This window comes from Physella acuta, unplaced genomic scaffold (genome assembly GCF_028476545.2).
Source record: "Physella acuta isolate Inbredline_101_S28 unplaced genomic scaffold, ASM2847654v3 ptg000366l, whole genome shotgun sequence".
Lineage (NCBI taxonomy): Eukaryota > Metazoa > Mollusca > Gastropoda > Physidae > Physella > Physella acuta.
The window spans coordinates 655,781-674,308 of NW_026731885.1; the positions used below are offsets into that span (position 1 = coordinate 655,781).

At 38.9% G+C, this 18,528-nt stretch overlaps 1 protein-coding gene across 1 annotated transcript in view; it reads right to left on the reverse strand.

The window, feature by feature from the left end:
- The window catches only part of LOC131941597 (myosin-VIIa), a 41,439-nt gene extending 33,945 nt beyond the window's left edge, over positions 1-7,494 (reverse strand). The window contains exons 1-5 of the mRNA XM_059300913.1: positions 7,416-7,494; positions 4,847-5,107; positions 2,598-2,782; positions 1,139-1,260; positions 603-859 (exon numbers count right to left, since the gene is read on the reverse strand). Of these exons, the coding sequence (XP_059156896.1) occupies positions 603-859; positions 1,139-1,260; positions 2,598-2,782; positions 4,847-5,107; positions 7,416-7,436 (846 nt within the window). The 5' untranslated portion in view covers positions 7,437-7,494. The remainder of the gene's footprint in view (positions 1-602; positions 860-1,138; positions 1,261-2,597; positions 2,783-4,846; positions 5,108-7,415) is intronic.
- Between the last annotated feature and the right edge of the window lie 11,034 nt (positions 7,495-18,528).

Sequence of the window (18,528 nt, forward strand, 5' to 3'; positions counted from 1 at the left end):
TGACCATGATTTACACAAAAATATGATTTAAAGTACTTAGATAGACTAAAATGCGATTGAAAGAAAATTTGATTTTCTACATTGATAGATACAAAAATGTGATTCAAAATTTTTTTCTACAATGATAGACATCAAAATCTGACTTAAAGCAAAGAATTAATGGCATACAAGTTTATGATACAAAGTAGATCATATATAGCAACTGATATAAAATGCGTTTCAAACATGATGATAAACACACTAAACTGCCATTTCAATCTTCTATATTCTCTAATGCAAAAGCATGTTTTACTATTAAGCAATGAAAGGTGTGGTTGAATGGTAGAGCTAGTGACTGCTAACCCAAAAGTCTCGAGTTCAGATCCTGGGCTAAAGATGCAGTACATTCCTGAGTCCACTCAGTTATGATGGGTACCTGACTCGCATTTAAAAAAACTAGGGCAGCTGGGCATAGTGCTGACCTTAATATTACTTGTATGGGGAGGTAGTTAAAACATGAATTTTACTTTATCTGCCCCATGTGTCTTGGGAACAAACAGGAAAAGATGATGCTGAATGACAAGTTACACTCATTGCCTTTAAAATCAAAGTGAAATGGTCACCTGTATCAAGTACTCATAGCTTGTAGCACCCTGTAGTTCCAACTTTGCCTTCTCTTCAGCAGTCATACCTGCCAGCATGCAGTAGAAAATGTGGTAGTTCCTCTCATCATGCATCTGGCTGACAATACGAGACTTCTCAAGCAGGTACTGCTCTATCCTGGCCCCTTCAATCACACCTTTCTCGTTGAAATGGATGTCGATGTATTTACCAAAACGACTTGAGTTGTCGTTCCTGATTGTCTTGGCATTACCAAAAGCTGAGGAGAAAAGGCATTACGATTTTTTAAAATGCATAGTTTAGGGTTGACATGGGCCAGTATATTTGTGATATAACATCACAACACAGGGATAAACTAATATACAACTAACAGACTGACAAAACTGAACACAAAAAAGCTTAAGCAGAAATTACAAATTGCTGAAACAATGAGAACGTTTATAGCTAGTTTTCTTTTGTGGAGGGGAGCATTTTTAAAAAATGGATAAAATGTAGATGTTGCAAGTTAAAACAAATGAATTATTAGAACTTGACAAACCTTCCATAATGGGGTTAGCCTCTAAAATCTGCTGCTCTATCCACGAATGCTGCCCTGAGACTGCAGCCAAGAACTGTAGTATAAGTTTGGTACTTTCTGTTTTACCTGCGCCTGACTCTCCACTGGTGGGAAACAGAAAAAAATTATTTTGATTTTATTTTAGCAGCAAAACAGGGATACAAGTGTATAGAAAATCATTTTTACATAATAAAGCGACATTCCAGCAAAAGAACTGTTACAACCATTATTACTTAACAGACAAACAAAAGGGGAATAACCAATAGTTCTATGGGCTACGTAGAGAAGACAAAAAAGTAAAGATATCTTTTTGAAACTCAGTCCGTAGGACAGATGGAGTAGAGTCCAACTGTTTAATTATTGACCATTGTCCTGCCACTGTTACTTTCTCTAACTTAAGTCAGGTACCCATTAAAGCTGGGTGAATTCAGGGATAGGAAACAAACTCAGACTTTTGGGTTGACTACGCTTACTACTGCCTAAACCTACATTTACTGCACTTATCCACAGCAATTATATATTGTTATTCCTAGTGACATTCAAAACAAACATCCATTTCATTTTTCAATGAGATCCCTCTCAGGTTTAAAAAAGTTATATAAAATTCTGACTATTTAAACAATTTAAAGTCTATACAAAAGCCATTAATTTAAACAATAACGCAGCATCAATCACTGTTGGACTGTAGTGGTACTTAAGTAAGAATCAATACTGTCGATGGTACAACAGTATTCTGCTCAACACTCAAACAGTGAGGGAATAGATTTGTCCATTAAACATTGATTGATTTATCCATTGAGTGGAAACTCTTTCAAGCAGGTATTGTCAAGATGATGAAGAGTTACACTGAACTAAACACAGCTAGTGATGGTTAGTTGAGTCTTTTAATGTACTTGAAGGAAATTGGTTAAATTATACTAATTAAAAATTAAAGGGCATCATTTATATCACTGGCTAAATTAAAAACTGTCTGTAGATTAGTACAGGTTTTTTTTTTTCATTTACTTAGAAGTTTTGCTTATTAAATTCTGTCAAATATAACATTGTACTCACAATTTAAAAAAAAAATTACCATTAAAAAAAATTAAAATGTCAGCTCAGAAAAACAAAAAAAAATTAATTTAAAAGATTGAATAAACCACAAACAGTGTGTACAATTATTTTTGACAAAATGGAGGTTAACCACAGGAAACTAAATCAAATACATGTAGTCATTTTCCATCAGACTGTCTCAAAAATTTGTTTTGTTTTTAAACTTTTGCAAAATTTGCTTTAAGAAAAAAAACAGCTGATAATTTGTTGTAGAACAGCTTCCTAGAACAAGAAAAATAAACTAGATCTCATTTGTTCATTGAGTAAACAGAAAAGGAATAGTTTAAAACTCACTTCCCCATCTAGTCAACTACTCATGCCATTTAGAAGGTGAGTAAAAAAAAATTACCTGATGATGACACACTGGTCATGCTGGTACCTCTTCATACTGCCATACGCATTGTCAGCAATGGCAAAGATGTGGGGAGGTAACTCTCCTATCTTCTTCTCCCTGTACAGCTGGATTTGCTCCGTGGTGTAGATGTTGAGGATTTCATAAGGGTTGACTGCCACAAGGATGGACCCAGTGTAGGTCTGGGGAGAAATAGGTCAGATGGTGAGGATTTTATGGGGAGACAAGGTCAGATGGTGAGGATTTTATGGGGAGAAATAGGTCAGATGGTGAGGATTTTATAGCGAGAAATAGGTCAGATGGTGAGGATTTTATAGCAAGAAATAGGTCAGATGGTGAGGATTTTATAGCGAGAAATAGGTCAGATGGTGAGGATTTTATAGGGAGAATTAGGTCAGATGGTGAGGGTTTTATGGGGAGAATTAGGTCAGATGGTGAGGGTTTTATGGGGAGAATTAGGTCAGATGGTGAGGGTTTTATGGGGAGAATTAGGTCAGATGGTGAGGGTTTTATGGGGAGAATTAGGTCAGATGGTGAGGATTTTATAGCGAGAAATAGGTCAGATGTTGAGGATTTTATGGGGAGAATTAGGTCAGATGGTGAGGATTTTATGGGGAGAAATAGGTCAGATGTTGAGGATTTTATGGGGAGACATAGGTTAGATGTTGAGGATTTTATGGGGAGACGTAGGTTAGATGTTGAGGATTTTATGAGGAAGGGTCAGATGTTGAGGATTTCATGAGTGGATGCGGTAGAATTATAAAATGTGTTTAAGAAAATTAAAAATAAAATAACTAAAATAAAATCTCATTTTAACCCTTTCACAACCTTTGAAACAAAAACAAAATTAAATGTGAGTTTGCTTCGAAGAACACCAATCAGATGAAACTATGAATAGTATCCTCAATAATTCAAATCACAATGTGCAATATCCAACGAAGATGGCTTTTAAGAATATCCACAAGTTATCCATTCTGTGAATTTTATCCTTTTCGCAGTAGTATCCATTTGAAACAGAAACATGTTAATCCAAAAGTTGTTGAAATAATTTTATCCATGTAGAATTGTTCTTTAATTAAACAAAGTAGAGATTTTTTTAATTTGGTGATCTAACACAGTAGAATTAAGTGATTTGTTTACATCAATTTTTACTCCAGTCTTATGAAATATTGGAATTCAACATTCAGTTGTGAAGTTTAAAGTGAAGTAGACATATTTACAGACACAAAAGTTCACAAAAAATATCCTGCTCAGGAGTATTCCACCCTGGTAATTTATTTATTAGCTTTTTTCCCACCACTAGCAATGTTCTGTATTTTATAGCTAAACCTATTTTCTTCCAGGGAGTTTAAGAAACATCAAAAGTACCAAATAAATTTGATTTATTTAACTGGAAAGAATTCAGCTATTTCTAAAGGTAGTTTGAGGCAGCAACTTTGAAGCTACATCACGCCATACTGCCCTAATGTACAGAGTGTTTGGGCATGTGGATTTCTGCTTAATTAAAAGTTTTTTTAAATTATAAAATACACACACAAACATGTAAGGAACTTTAAAGCTTTGTTGTGAGCATTTTTGAAAAGTGGAATTATAATAGTCTGGCTATAAATATATAGGCATACATCCATGTATAAACATGTAAGCACATAATTATGTGTAAAAATATCATATATGCAGGCTATTTTCTTTTTCTATCAATGTATCTAAATCAGCCACCAAAATAAGCCAATCAATACCCAAGTTATAAATAACAAGATTAGCCCTATTGTAAACAGTGTCCACATGCTTAACAACAGCTGATGTGGAGCCTGTTCTAATTTTAGCTGTTGAACTCTTGCTGAGGGAAGAGAATTTATTTACTGAAAAGTGGGCAGAATGCTCTTATGGTCAAAGGTTGCAATCTGTGAATTTATTGGTTTTATTTGCTTGGCCCATTTTGTGTGCCATGTTTATAATACTGATATATTGGTTTAAGTCTTATTTTTACTATACAAGAGTTCACTTTATGTGACTACTTGACCTCCTTTTAATACATTTTGACCTACTTGCATAAATATGGTGACTACATATTATGTCTAGATTGACCTTTGACCCACTCATGTATGTGTGTTTAATTTTTGTGGTAGAGAATTTCATGTATCAACACTTTCAAAAATGGCTACAATTTACAGCTCTGGGTTTCACCTTTGACCCACATTCCAAAAATGTATATATCAATATCTGAATGTGATCTTTGACCCACTTACATAAATATGGTGGTCCATATATCGTATAAAAAGATTCCTGAGAATGCCAGATTCGTTCAGATCTCCGAGACTGATCATGTCCTCCACCCCCTCCACGGAGGTGCTGTGCATGTGGCGTAGCACCTGCGACCCATCCACCCAGTGCTCCTGTCCATCGTCGTCCAGCAGTCGTATCCGGCCAGAGTCTGAGGTGACCACTTTGGCACCCAGGGAGACAGTGAACTCCCCGGGCTTTTCTGGTTCGATCCATACGTGATCCCCCTGGGGAGAGAAATGACAATATTTAAGTCTTATGTCTGATGACATAGGATATACGTCTACAGCAATATTTAAGTCATATGTCAGATGTGATAGGTTATACGTCTACAACAATATTTAAGTCTCATGTCTAATGAAATAGGTTGTATGTCTACATCAATATTTAAGTCTCATGTCTGATGAAATAAGTTGTACGTCTACAACAATATTTAAGTCTTATGTTCTTCTGACATAAGTTTTATGTCTACAACTTTATATTTAAGTCGTATGTCTGGTGAAATAGGTTGTACATCTACAACAATATTTAAGTTTCTTGTGTGATGAAATAAGTTATACATCTACAACAATATTGAAGTCTTATGTCTAATAAAACAATATTTAAGTCTTATGTTCTTATGTCTGATGAAATAAGTTATATGTCTAGAACAATAGTGAAGTCTTCTGTCTGATGAGATAGATTTTACCACAATACAAGTCTTATGTTTCATTAAATGGGTTACAGCCAAGCATTAATATTTAAATTCTGTCTCCTTTTGTCATGAATTATGAAATAATAATGAAGTGATTTCTCAAGGGAACATACAACAGTATGTGTGTGAATTCTCTGAGCAATCACACAATATCTAACATGCAGGCAGTACAAGGGAATGCAACCTATTACTAACAGACTGTTAAGAACTACCCTCTAAAAAAATTACAGCAGAATTTTCATGATGTGAGAGATGAGGAGAAGGAAGACGGGTGTTTTAAAAATAACATTATTGTAATATCAGTGGTGTTGGTCTATGGAAATTATATAATTGGGGTGAAAAGGGGAGGGGGGGGGGGGTCCTTAAATGTTACATTTTTGTTATAATATATACACGATCCCATATATGTCTAAGGTTACACGACACCCAAGCTTGAATGTTAAAAATCTGGACCGCTGGAGTAGTCGCCCATTGATGACGTCAGGCACTGAAGGGCCGGGGAAGTGACTGATGTGACCGGACGAGGGGGTTAAGACATTCGTGGGGAGGTGAGGAGGGGGGGGGGGGTAAGGAATTCGTGTGTGGGGGGGGGGGAAGAAAGGGAAGTGTCCGCAAATTCACAATTTTTTTAGCGTTGAACAAAATACTTGATTGTCAATACTTAATTATCAGGTCTATTACTGGTTAAACGTATTCCATCACTCCTGAATAAAACCTACACATCAGGTAACTAATAGACCGGCGACTTTAAACAGCAGAATAAGATATCGCGAATGGGGCTCTAGACCTTTGTCTAACACGCAGAGATTGACAGGCGCACCTTATCTGTTTAATCCAATACCGATTTCCTCATTCCCGCTTCAGCCGACACTATTGAACACTGCACAAAAACACGACACCACCAAATCTAATTACAGAACTGTTTTATCCCCTACGTCTATCAGAACAAATGATTTTAAAACTGTATTACTCCTGGGATTTATCAGAACTGATTTGGTAACTATTATTCCATTGTGCTGATTTTAAAACTGTATTATCCCATAGTTCTGACAGAATAACTGATTTTAAAACTGTATTATCCCATAGTGCTGACAGAATAACTGATTTTAAAACTGTATTATCCCATAGTGCTGACAGAATAAGTGATTTTAAAACTGTATTATCCCATAGTTCTGACAGAATAACTGATTTTAAAACTGTATTATCCCATAGTGCTGACAGAATAACTGATTTTAAAACTGTATTATCCCATAGTGCTGACAGAATAAGTGATTTTAAAACTGTATTATCCCATAGTGCTGACAGAATAACTGATTATAAACTGTATTATCCCAATGCGCTGACAGAATAAGTGATTATAAAACTGTATTATCCCATAGTGTTGACAGAATAAGTGATTTTAAAACTGTATTATCCCAATGCGCTGACAGAATAAGTGATTTTAAAACTGTATTATCCCAATGCGCTGACAGAATAAGTGATTTTAAAACTGTATTATCCCAAAGCGCGGACAGAATAAGTGATTATAAACTGTGCTATCCCACAGGGCTGAAAGAATAACTAATTATAAACTGCAATATTCCATGGTGTTGATTTTCAAACCTGACGTAAAAACTGCACTATCCCATTGTGTTAACTGATATAAAACTGGCTTATTCCATAGTGCCGGGAAAAAAACAACAAACTGATTATAAACCTATAATTCCAAAGTCCTGACACAGAATAACTGATTATAAAATGCATTATTCCACAGCGCTGAAAAACAAAAGTGATTATAAAACTATTATCCCACAGTGCTGAAAGAATAAAACGAATCCTATTGTCGCTATCACTAGTATCACCTTTAGCCTGAATGCCTTCATGGGTCCTAGGCTCTGTCACAACGGACTGACAGCGGTAGAGTGACGGCCTGAGGTGTATATCAATGCGTGCCTTGGTCCCATCTCATTATGTAGGCACAGGTAGAGTTATCTTGTATGGGCAGCACCCCCGGTTATCGTTCGTGTTGTAGTGACTGTATCGGCAACTGTCACTAGGGCTACTTGATACAATGATCGTAGTACAGTAACTGTAGGCCTTCTTGAGACAATGTTCGTAGTACAGTAACTGTAGGCCTACTTGAAACAATGTTCGTAGTACAGTAACTGTAGGCCTACTTGAAACAATGCTATACTGCAGTAACTATGTCGACTACTACTTGAAACAATGTTCAAGAATTCCATTCAACCCCCCCCCCCCCCACCCCCTACACACACTTTTGTTTTAGGCGATGTTTCGACTCAGCGGTTCTAAATTAAAATGACCAGATTTTAAAAAAAAGCACGACCCAAACCTACAGACTATACAACGTCTATTGCAAAGCTGTGTTTTCTACACTGAGTTTGCAGTGTTTATTGCTAAAACTGTTGAAGCCAAGAGTCTTAACCTAGAAATTGAAATAAAATAGTTTTAGAACCACTGGTTCCAGAGTATCTAACCTGACCGCTGTAATAAAACAGATTTAGAACCACTGAAGCCAGAATACCTAACCTGACCGCTGTAATAAAACAATGTCATAAATCACACTCAGCGTCAGTCGTGTCTCTACAAGGTGAAGGATGAGAGTGTACATCATAGGCTGATCATCGCAAACTGGTTTTTGTTTCCCTGCTATTTTTTACACCCATACCGCAACCTTTCTTCATTTCAACGTTAACACCGTCTCTTACTTTTAAGTTACCTCGCTGTAAATAATTTAACGGTGCGTCTGCCTCAATAAAGTAAACATTTTGACACCATGTTAATAAGCACGTTGACATTGTTATAGTCCTTATATATACATTATACATATATAAAAATTTTAATTACATATGTTAGGGGGGTTTAAACCGAAAAGGTGATCTTATTCACTCATCCGTGCACCCTTGCGTGGTGACAAAGGGGTCTAATAAGACCTGAACAAAACTAATTAAAATCCTAAACAACACCAATATTAAACTAAAAATAAAACATAGTAAACACACATAATATGCATTTATTTATCTTTGTTTGACGTCACAAAGGTTTATATGTCAAAAGCAAAAACACAATACGAATAAGACCTGGCCAGTCTTTCATATTCAAGAAAACATCACTTGAATTTCTAATACAAGTCAAAAGGACAAAAATAATCAAACTTACATTTCGATGTGGAATTATTCACCGTAGTTACTGACATTAATTCATCGAAAACACATATAAATGTGGATAGCAAACCTACATTTACACAACTCAGGATTCACACATGTAAATGCCATATCCTCTAGCCCTAACTTAAATACTTGCACTGCTTATGTAATCTCAGAATCACACTTGTCAAAGTTATTCTTCCTAGTCCTAATTTCACTTGTACTGCTATGTAATCTCAAATTCAAAAACGTAAATGTCATCGTCTCTTGTTCTAACTTTACTACTTACACTGTTATGTAATCCCAGAATCACACGGGTAAATGTTATCATCACTAATTCTGATTTCACTAATCAAACACGGTTAAAGTTCATCTATGAATACTCATCAGTACTCCCAAAAATCTAGCTCGATACTCAAGCGGCAGGGAGATTTCCAGCCACCAGAATACAACATTGGGCCACTGGTACAAACATTGGGCCACACAGATAATGGCCACTGGACGAAGAACACATCTACACGGCAGGAAGATTTCCAGCCACTGGAATAAAACATCTGGCCACTGGTACAAACATCGGGCCACAAAGATAATGGCCACTGGAACGAAGAACATATCTACACGGCAGGAAGATTTCCAGCCACTGGTACAACATTGGCCACATGTATAAACATAGGTCACATATGTAAATATCTGGAACGAAGCACATATGTACAGCAACAAAACATCGGCTTGGCCAATAATCCAGCCTTAGTGGCCAGCCATAAGGCTGCCACCATCCGAGGCCTAGACCATGGTGTCTAGCCTATGTGTCTGTCAGAGAAAGAGACCTCAACATAGTCGCCCTTCCTCATATATAGGTTAGTCTCACCCCCCTTATCATCTCCCTAGAGCTATAGAACCCGAGTTGGGCTCCGTACCATCTCTCGACGTTCGAGATAACACCGGTCACTATGCACCCATGCGTTGAACACCCGATAACTGACCGCTATAGATCTTCCCGTTGTCTCAGGGCTAAAGATCGTGTCATACACCGCTCGAGCTAACGCACGACCACGCGGCACTCCCGCCGCGTTTCACACCTGACAACTGACCACAACAGAGATCATGAGTAATGATTCTACCGGGACGTCCAGCGGCATGTCCGAACTCAACTTTAGACATAAATCACCGCGGGTGTCTTCCCAGCATTACGTGCCACTCATGCACCTGCATAGAGCTCGTAGCCCTTAACGACCAGAGTGAGCCAATAACATTTAATTAAATTTTAGATTTCCCCTGGCCTGCTCATCCCCAATATCTTAGATTAACCCCTTGGGTTTCCGTAACTAGTCCTAGTCACCTTAGCCCCTTTAATAAGCACCCAAGTTACCATTTTACTTAAAAATAAACAATATAATACCAGCCAACATGCTTACTTAAGAATCAACAATTTGGTACCAGCCAACACATATATATTTTAATCGATACCCCCATAGCGTCCACTGCACCCCCCTACCCATTGTTTTCATTAACTGCATGTACGCCTGTAGCTATAATTCAATCGTTTGTGGATTGCCATTATTTATTTACTACTTTTTACTTTCAATTGTATTTTTTTACCAATTGAATTCCTTAAAATTAAAATTCGTCCAGAGGCAGATATGTATAAAGTAATTAGAGACTTCACATGGCATTGATTTCCAATATGAAATTAACACTCGATATCGCATTGATTGGTGGGATGACGTCAATAGTCGATAGAGCCCAAACCACAACACGGGCATACATGTTCAGTAGAGCACTCAGCCTAAGGGGACTACTCGCTTTGACCCCTGTGGTTCAAAGGTCACTTTCTCACCCAAACCGTATCTCGGCTGAATGGGTCTACACACCTTGATGGCAATTGGCGAAAATAAGGTGGCCATGTTACTTTATATCAACAAATAACATGGATGTTACTTTACATGCATGCCTCTATACTGCATTACAACAAACCTCATTTTTATGAAAGGAAAATGTCAATGATTTCGAGACCTGCCTGGATGAAAAAAAAATCTCTTTCGAACATAACGGTCCGTGGGGCAGATGAAGAAGAGTTCGCCTGTTTCTCTGACCTCGGCGTATGAAAAAAAAAGGCGTCCTTACTTTCCCTACCTTTAGGTACTTGGCAGAACTGAGTCGACTCATGAAATTCGAACTCGAATCTTACAGGTTGGCAGTCAACCGTTCTATCGTCCGACCACGCCATCCCATAACCGGTCATGGACTCGAACCTTAAATCAAGCACCCCCCCCCCCCCACCCTCATTCCAAAATATGCTCCAAGATTTCAAATAAACCGCGCTTCAGGAAAAATTTCTCCCATCAACCTTCAGACCTACTCAACAACTTTAAGACAGGTAGGAACCCGTTACCTACCACCTACCCACTCCGACTACACCCCCTGCTATAATAAAACAGAAACAATCTCCAACACCGTCAACTAACCCTTCACTAATCCAACACCACCCAGTGTGGTGAAGACAATTCAGGCCACATTTAGTAATTAAAACACCTCGCTTTATCTTCCCTACACCCGGGCGCTTATCACAGCTCGTGTCATTTACTGTTATCTCATGTTTAAACGTTGAATCTGATCTAATTAGTTGGTCAAACAATCAGAGACGGTGACGGCTTCAATCGTGGCGGAGGCACGCGCGAAAGAATACGATATTTAAACACGTTGAAAAAAAGAACTGAGGAGCAAGTTCACGTATCTTTCGTTTTTTTTTTTAACTGTGTAGTATTAGGATTGAACGGAGTTTAAAATTCTAGGTTAAAATCGTAGAAATATGATTACTTTGATCAAAACTGAATATAGCGAGTTAAATTTTGTACAGGGAGAATTGATTGTATTGTAGTTATAGAAAATATAAGATTCTATTTGTGGAAAGGGGAGGTAAAGCAGTTGTGGAAAAGGGAAACAAGCCAGCTATTGAATCGATCGAGACGTGTTATGAAAATGTGCATGTTAAGATATATATATATAATATAACAATGAATCGGGTTGTAAGACAATCCGCCCTGTATCAACAGGGTTGTCATGAAAATTCGGGTTGCAATGATGCCCTGTCTCTGCTGAAAGAGATAGCACTTGACAGGCAGGTACGGTTAAAAAAAATAAAGAAAAAATGCAAATGGCCGCGTCATCCAATCAGGCTCGACGTTTCGTCAGCCTCCGAGCAGCTTCAGTTGCTAAAAATAGACCGCTTTCAATTCCCGCGTTTTTATCTTCAGCTTCTAGAAGTTCGACACAAGAACTGTAGTTACGGCTGTTATCAACAAAAAACTGAAACTTGTATCTTTTGGGTGCACACAATTTTTAAAAATTCATTTCATGTAAGGTAGCCCTTTTTTCTCGCGAGATGACCCCCCCCCCCCCAGCATAGAGTTAAAGTCAAGATTTATTATAAGGTTATATCAAGATTTCAGGAAAACAGAATGATGGCATTGTTTACATACTAGATCAGCGGTTCTCACAATATTTTCATGCCAGATACCGGAACCCCTCACCCTTACCACCCTGGGGGTATTCGTTTCCGAATCGTTAGGTCCCTGGGTCAGCCCTGAAGGTCAAAGGTCATGAAGGTGTGGAGAAGATTACCGGCACTATAGTCAGATGGGCGACAGAAAGCCTAGACCACCTTTGAGAGAACCACTATCAGAACCATCCACACCCCCAACCTACGATGTTGTTTTACTTTAGTCTAACAAGACCCTTTGAGTATTGAAACAACCAACCCAGGACAGCTACATAACTGACTGATACCATTTTTAATCTTAGTCCACTTGAGTATTAAAAAACAACATCCATCAAGAATCCTACCAAATGGACAAAGATTAAGGGGAGTGAGATAGCCACCTTAAATCTGCTAAATAACTTCACCAAATACTAGCAACACAAACCTAAGCAATAAACTAGTACTGTACACAATTCTAGTCTTAACCCTGTAGGTCCACAGGAGTGGGAAGGATCATCCTTATAATTAATATGTAATTAGCGAATCAACATAAACACACGACACTTAACATGAAGTAACTGGGATATTAACGTACAAACTGACCAGCACTCAACATACAAACTGACAAGGTGACCAACACACAATTAACATACACACTGACACTGTGACCGACACAATCGAAAACAAATTCATTTCGAGTTTGTCCTTCACCTTGTAAGATTTCGAGGTCAGAAAGTCAAAGAGCGTGACCTTGTACCCTGCCATGCGGAGACAAATGTCACATGAGTTCTTTGAGCTGTAGTACAATCCACAATGTCATGGCAGTAACGATACCTGCCTGAATTCACTCAGAATCGTTCACAAATAGATGCTACCTCGTGCTGATCTAGACCCAAAAATCCACTTGAGGGTTCAATATTGTGTACTACTATACGACCTTGTGAACGTGACGTTGTATATGCCATCCATTAACTAATTATACTGTCAAGTGAAACACAATATCCACGAACGCACATAGAATCATCGTTCAGTCAATATAAACATTACACCAATATCGCATATCCACATGAACGTTAACAAATTGTGCACTTGATTATTCGTCGATCTTTAACTCATTCGAATCTCCAAATACAAATTTCTAATACTTGTTAGCATAACTATTAACAGCCATTCAACGAAAGCAATTGGTTTCACATTTAAAACATAACTTTATAACATTATATAACCTTGACCTAATTGGAAAGTAATAGTTTTTATCCCATCAAATAATACAATTAAGTTTCAGGGCTGACATTAATTAATTAAGTGCATCAAAAAAAAATACGTCAGGTTGTTGTTGTTTTAACTATTGAACTGGTTGTTGGTCACTCAAATACACAGATATTTTAACTGGACAAGGCTTGACCCCCACACCTGATATCAAAGGGGAGACATGCAACACGAGATGGCGAGTCAACAAGGGATTAGGTAACAGACTGCAGCCCCAGCATTGAAAGTTTACACCTGAGGCGGGGATGTGGTGTTGTGAAGCCACAGCCACATGACAGGGATGTGGTGTTGGGGAGACACAGCCACATGACAGGGATGTGGTGTTGGGGAGACACAGCCACATGACAGGGATGTGGTGTTGTGGAGACACAGCCACATGACAGGGATGTGGTGTTGTGGAGACACAGCCACATGACAGGGATGTGGTGTTGTGGAGACACAGCCACATGACAGGGATGTGGTGTTGTGGAGACACAGCCACATGACAGGGATGTGGTGTTGTGGAGACACAGCCACATGACAGGGATGTGGTGTTGGGGAGACACAGCCACATGACAGGGATGTGGTGTTGTGGAGACACAGCCACATGACAGGGATGTGGTGTTGTGGAGACACAGCCACATGACAGGGATGTGGTGTTGTGGAGACACAGCCACATGACAGGGATGTGGTGTTGTGGAGACACAGCCACATGACAGGGGTGTGGTGTTGTGGAGACACAGCCACATGACAGGGATGTGGTGTTGTGGAGACACAGCCACATGACAGGGATGTGGTGTTGTGGAGTCACATCCACATGACAGGGATGTGGTGTTGTGGAGACACAGCCACATGACAGGGATGTGGTGTTGTGAGAATCACAGCCACAAGACGGGGATGTGGTGTCGTGGAGTCAAAGCCACATGAATGGGCTGATACAAGAGATATAGCACTTAATTCAACAGGTCAACCAAAGCTACCGTATGCTGTTAGATGTATGGCTCTTTATCGTAGATAACAAAATAGCCCTTACATCAAATGTCTTAAAGAGTTTGATTATGTGTGTGTGGAGGGGGTGGGGGCAGTTAAATTAACCGCCAAAAAATCCAATCTTCTATTATACATTGTTGCATGTTTATCCCCTGACAAGTGCTAACAAGGAACGGATTTAAATATCTACGTCATTGTTTAACTCAGTTACATAAAGATAACCGAAATCTATGCCAGAACTAGATCTTTCACACGTTTTTGTGAGAATAGGGCTAGTGTTGGCTAGGCTTTCACCCTTCTAAATTGATTGTCCATAATATTCACCAAATAGCTCAAGCTCGTATTAACCCTGCAGTTTAACATTAGACTACATACACGTTTCTAATCTAACAACAATATCTTTGGGAGATAAGAGGCATATCTTTCCTAAGTTATAAATGCCTTTAACACAAGACAAGAACACACACACACACACATGCATTGTGGTGTGTGATGGATTGATATCTAAGCTCCACGATTGCTTCAAATCTCCCGATGGGTAGTTCTCTAAAAATACGAAGCCTTGTTTATGAAGACGTCGTATAACTGACAGCAGCGTCAACACGACGCCCCTTGTGAAGCTCGGCAGAAGATCTCATCTGCCATCTTTAATTAACCGTCACACATGAACAAGTCTGGTCGATACAGCCCCCCCCCCCCCCCCCCCATCCACTGACCAACAGGTGATACATAATTTACTCGTTAGAGTTAGCGCTGGGTCAGGGGAGACAACAATGAAACGAAATTAGAGGCGAAGAGTAGCACCAAATGGTGAGGTTACTCTTATCAGCTGGACTGGACATTATCATACTAATTACCCAGATGATGCACTTAACATCAAGATAACAACTTAATTGAAATTAAATTATTAACCGCATTAAAGCTATCAACTTCAAATAAGAACATATTACATTTTAATTAACTTGGCTAAATAAAGATCAAGTAATGGTGTTTGTAATAACCATTAGTAAACGACCACTAAAACTAATTACAGCAATAATTTCCCGACTAGGAATTAAGGAAGTTACACATTATCTGAAGATTTCTTGAGCGTTTCTATTTCTAATCTATACATTTTGTTCAATACTCCACCAAGCTTCCAATACACAAAGTAATAACCAAAAACACAATAACTTATCAGATACACGTATTTCCTACATAAAAACATCAGATACACGAATAAATGAAGATCAAAGATAAAAACTAAACAACAGAAATAAAATACCCAGCCAAGCCGTAAATATCTTTAACGCGTAAAGAAGAATTGACCAATAAGTTAAGTAGCTCTATATCAAAACTGTTACACAGAAAAATCCTTTTAAAAATCTTGGATTACACGTTGAAGATCTAAGTTCACGTTAAAAATCTTGAATTACACTTTAAATCTTAAATTACACGTTAAAAATCTGGAATTCCACGACATAGATATTGAATTACATGTTACACATCTTGAATTACACGATACAGAGCATGAATTGCACATTAAAGATCGTAAAAACACATTTCACGGAGTCAATCTAGAACTAAAGGCGATTGGTGAGCGCTCACAGAAAGCACCCAATGTATTGACTGAGGCGAGGCTAACGCGAGGACTTATTTACGCCTTCAACTTTCTACCACGGTGGTTTAGTGCAATGATAAAATAGGCTAAGTGCAATCCATTGTCTGATGTTTTAATTTAAGTATATACACAAACACATGCGTACAGACATGAAAACCACAAACATATACTTACAGACAAGTAAAACACAAACACATATACTGAATGGTATTATAATGGGAGTGACGGTAATATGTTAAAAAAGTTGCTTTTGTAAGGGATTCTTTAGTTGTCAAAACGACGCTCCTAAAACAAACACGTACAAAGGCCGAACACTTGAATAGAAGAGCTCTTCGGCTGTTATGATGTTGAACCAACAACCACCCATATATACAGTACGGTAACACATAGTCTATTTTAACATCATGTCATAATATAACTTATTATTCACCCATATATTACTACATGTATGTTTTCTTTTATCTCTACATGAAAAATAGAAAAATAATTAACAATTTTGTTTTGCCCACAAGACCACCCTAAGGCAATGTGACTAGTCAGGTTATATAACATGTTTCCTCTGCTTGTCACATGTAACCGCTACTGAAGGTAGCCGGGTTGTTCAAACTTGGGCACTTAAGCCGTTTCTTGGCAGGATTGACTACTATGTCGTGCAGTGGCCCTAGGTCATGAAATATGCAGCGGTAGCTATCTCACGGCAAGAGATGAAGTCACCACTAGTCAACGGAGCGGTCGGAATGGTGCAGTTTTATTTCAGCTTAGTTTATAGAAGTCGCGGGGCTAGGGTGGACGAAGGCGTTAGGAGGGGGGGGGGGGTTGAAGAATCAAGATGGCATATTTTCTTTTAAATACCTGTAAGTCAAGACTTATAAAATAAAAAAGCTAGTTGTTTTGCAGGACGACAAAAGCGTTGCGGTACACAATTTGTGTGTGTTAACATCAACGCTGATAGGGTTGGGATTAGGGTCAGGGCTTGGATAATGATACTGAAGAGAAATCGAATACCGAAAAGCCTTCTGTCTAAGACATCCACTGGGCTCCTGAGTGCTGAACTAGGCATACCCCGCTGCTTCACATACATACGTTCTATCAGCAGTAACCCACTACGTCTGGCCCTACATCATTAACCCACTACGTCTCGCCCTACAACATTAACCCACTACGTCTGGTCCTACAGCATTAACCCACTTCGTCTCGCCCTACAGCATTAACCCACTACGTCTCGCCCTACATCATTAACCCACTACGTCTGGCCCTACAGCATTAACCCACTACGTCTGGTCCTACAGCATTAACCCACTACGTCTTGCCCTACAGCATTAACCCACTACGTCTGGTCCTACAGCATTAACCCACTACGTCTGGTCCTACAGCATTAACCCACTACGTCTCGCCCTACATCATTAACCCACTACGTCTCGCCCTACAGCATTAACCCACTACGTCTGGCCCTACAGCATTAACCCACTAAATCTGGCCCTACAGCATTAACCCACTACGTCTGGTCCTACAGCATTAACCCACTACGTCTTGCCCTATAGCATTAACCCACTACGTCTGGTCCTACAGCATTAACCCACTACGTCTGGTCCTACAGCATTAACCCACTACGTCTGGTCCTACAGCATTAACCCAATACGTCTCGCCCTACAGCATTAACCCAATACGTCTGGCCCTACAACATTAACCCACTACGTCTGGTCCTACAGCATTAACCCACTACGTCTAGCCCTACAATATCTGGCCCTACAAGATTAACCCACTACGTCTGGCCCTACAGCATCTATCCCTACAGCATTAACCCACTACGTCTTGTCCTACAGCATTAACCCACTACGTCTGGCCCTACAGCATTAACCCACTACGTCTGGCCCTACAGCATTAACCCACTACGTCTGGCCCTACAGCATCTATCCCTACAGCATTAACCCACTACGTCTCGCCGCTACTTCCCATTCTCCTGTTGTACAGCATTCACGTGAGTCAAACACGTGAACTAGGGTTACAAAAGTTCATAAGCCAGGTTTTTGCGATTACGTTACGTTCACACGGTGATATCATACCGGCATTTTTTTTTTCTCCATTTTTTTAGAGCTGAGGTTCAAAAATTGTTTTTATTTTTTTTTTGCAGGATGTTTTTCTATCCTTATGAACACAATTTTTGATCTTCTCCGGTGAAGAAACGCAGATACAGGATTCTGACAAATGGGGTGGGGGGGGGGGGGGGGGGGGTGGTGTTGGTGTAATGGTAAAAGTGCAATTTATTATATCTATGTGAAGTCCTTTTAAGAAGTGAGGGCCTAAAATTTTATTACGTGTAATGAATATTGCTGGGAAAGGGTGAAAATCAACAAAGAATAAAATGACGTTTTTATGGACGACCCCTCTCCGTGGCTTGATTACAGTAATACGTTTTTTTTTTTACTGTGCGTGTATCTTAGTGCCCCAAATCTACAGGGCAGCTATAAGTAAAAAAACATTTCCTTTTAAAA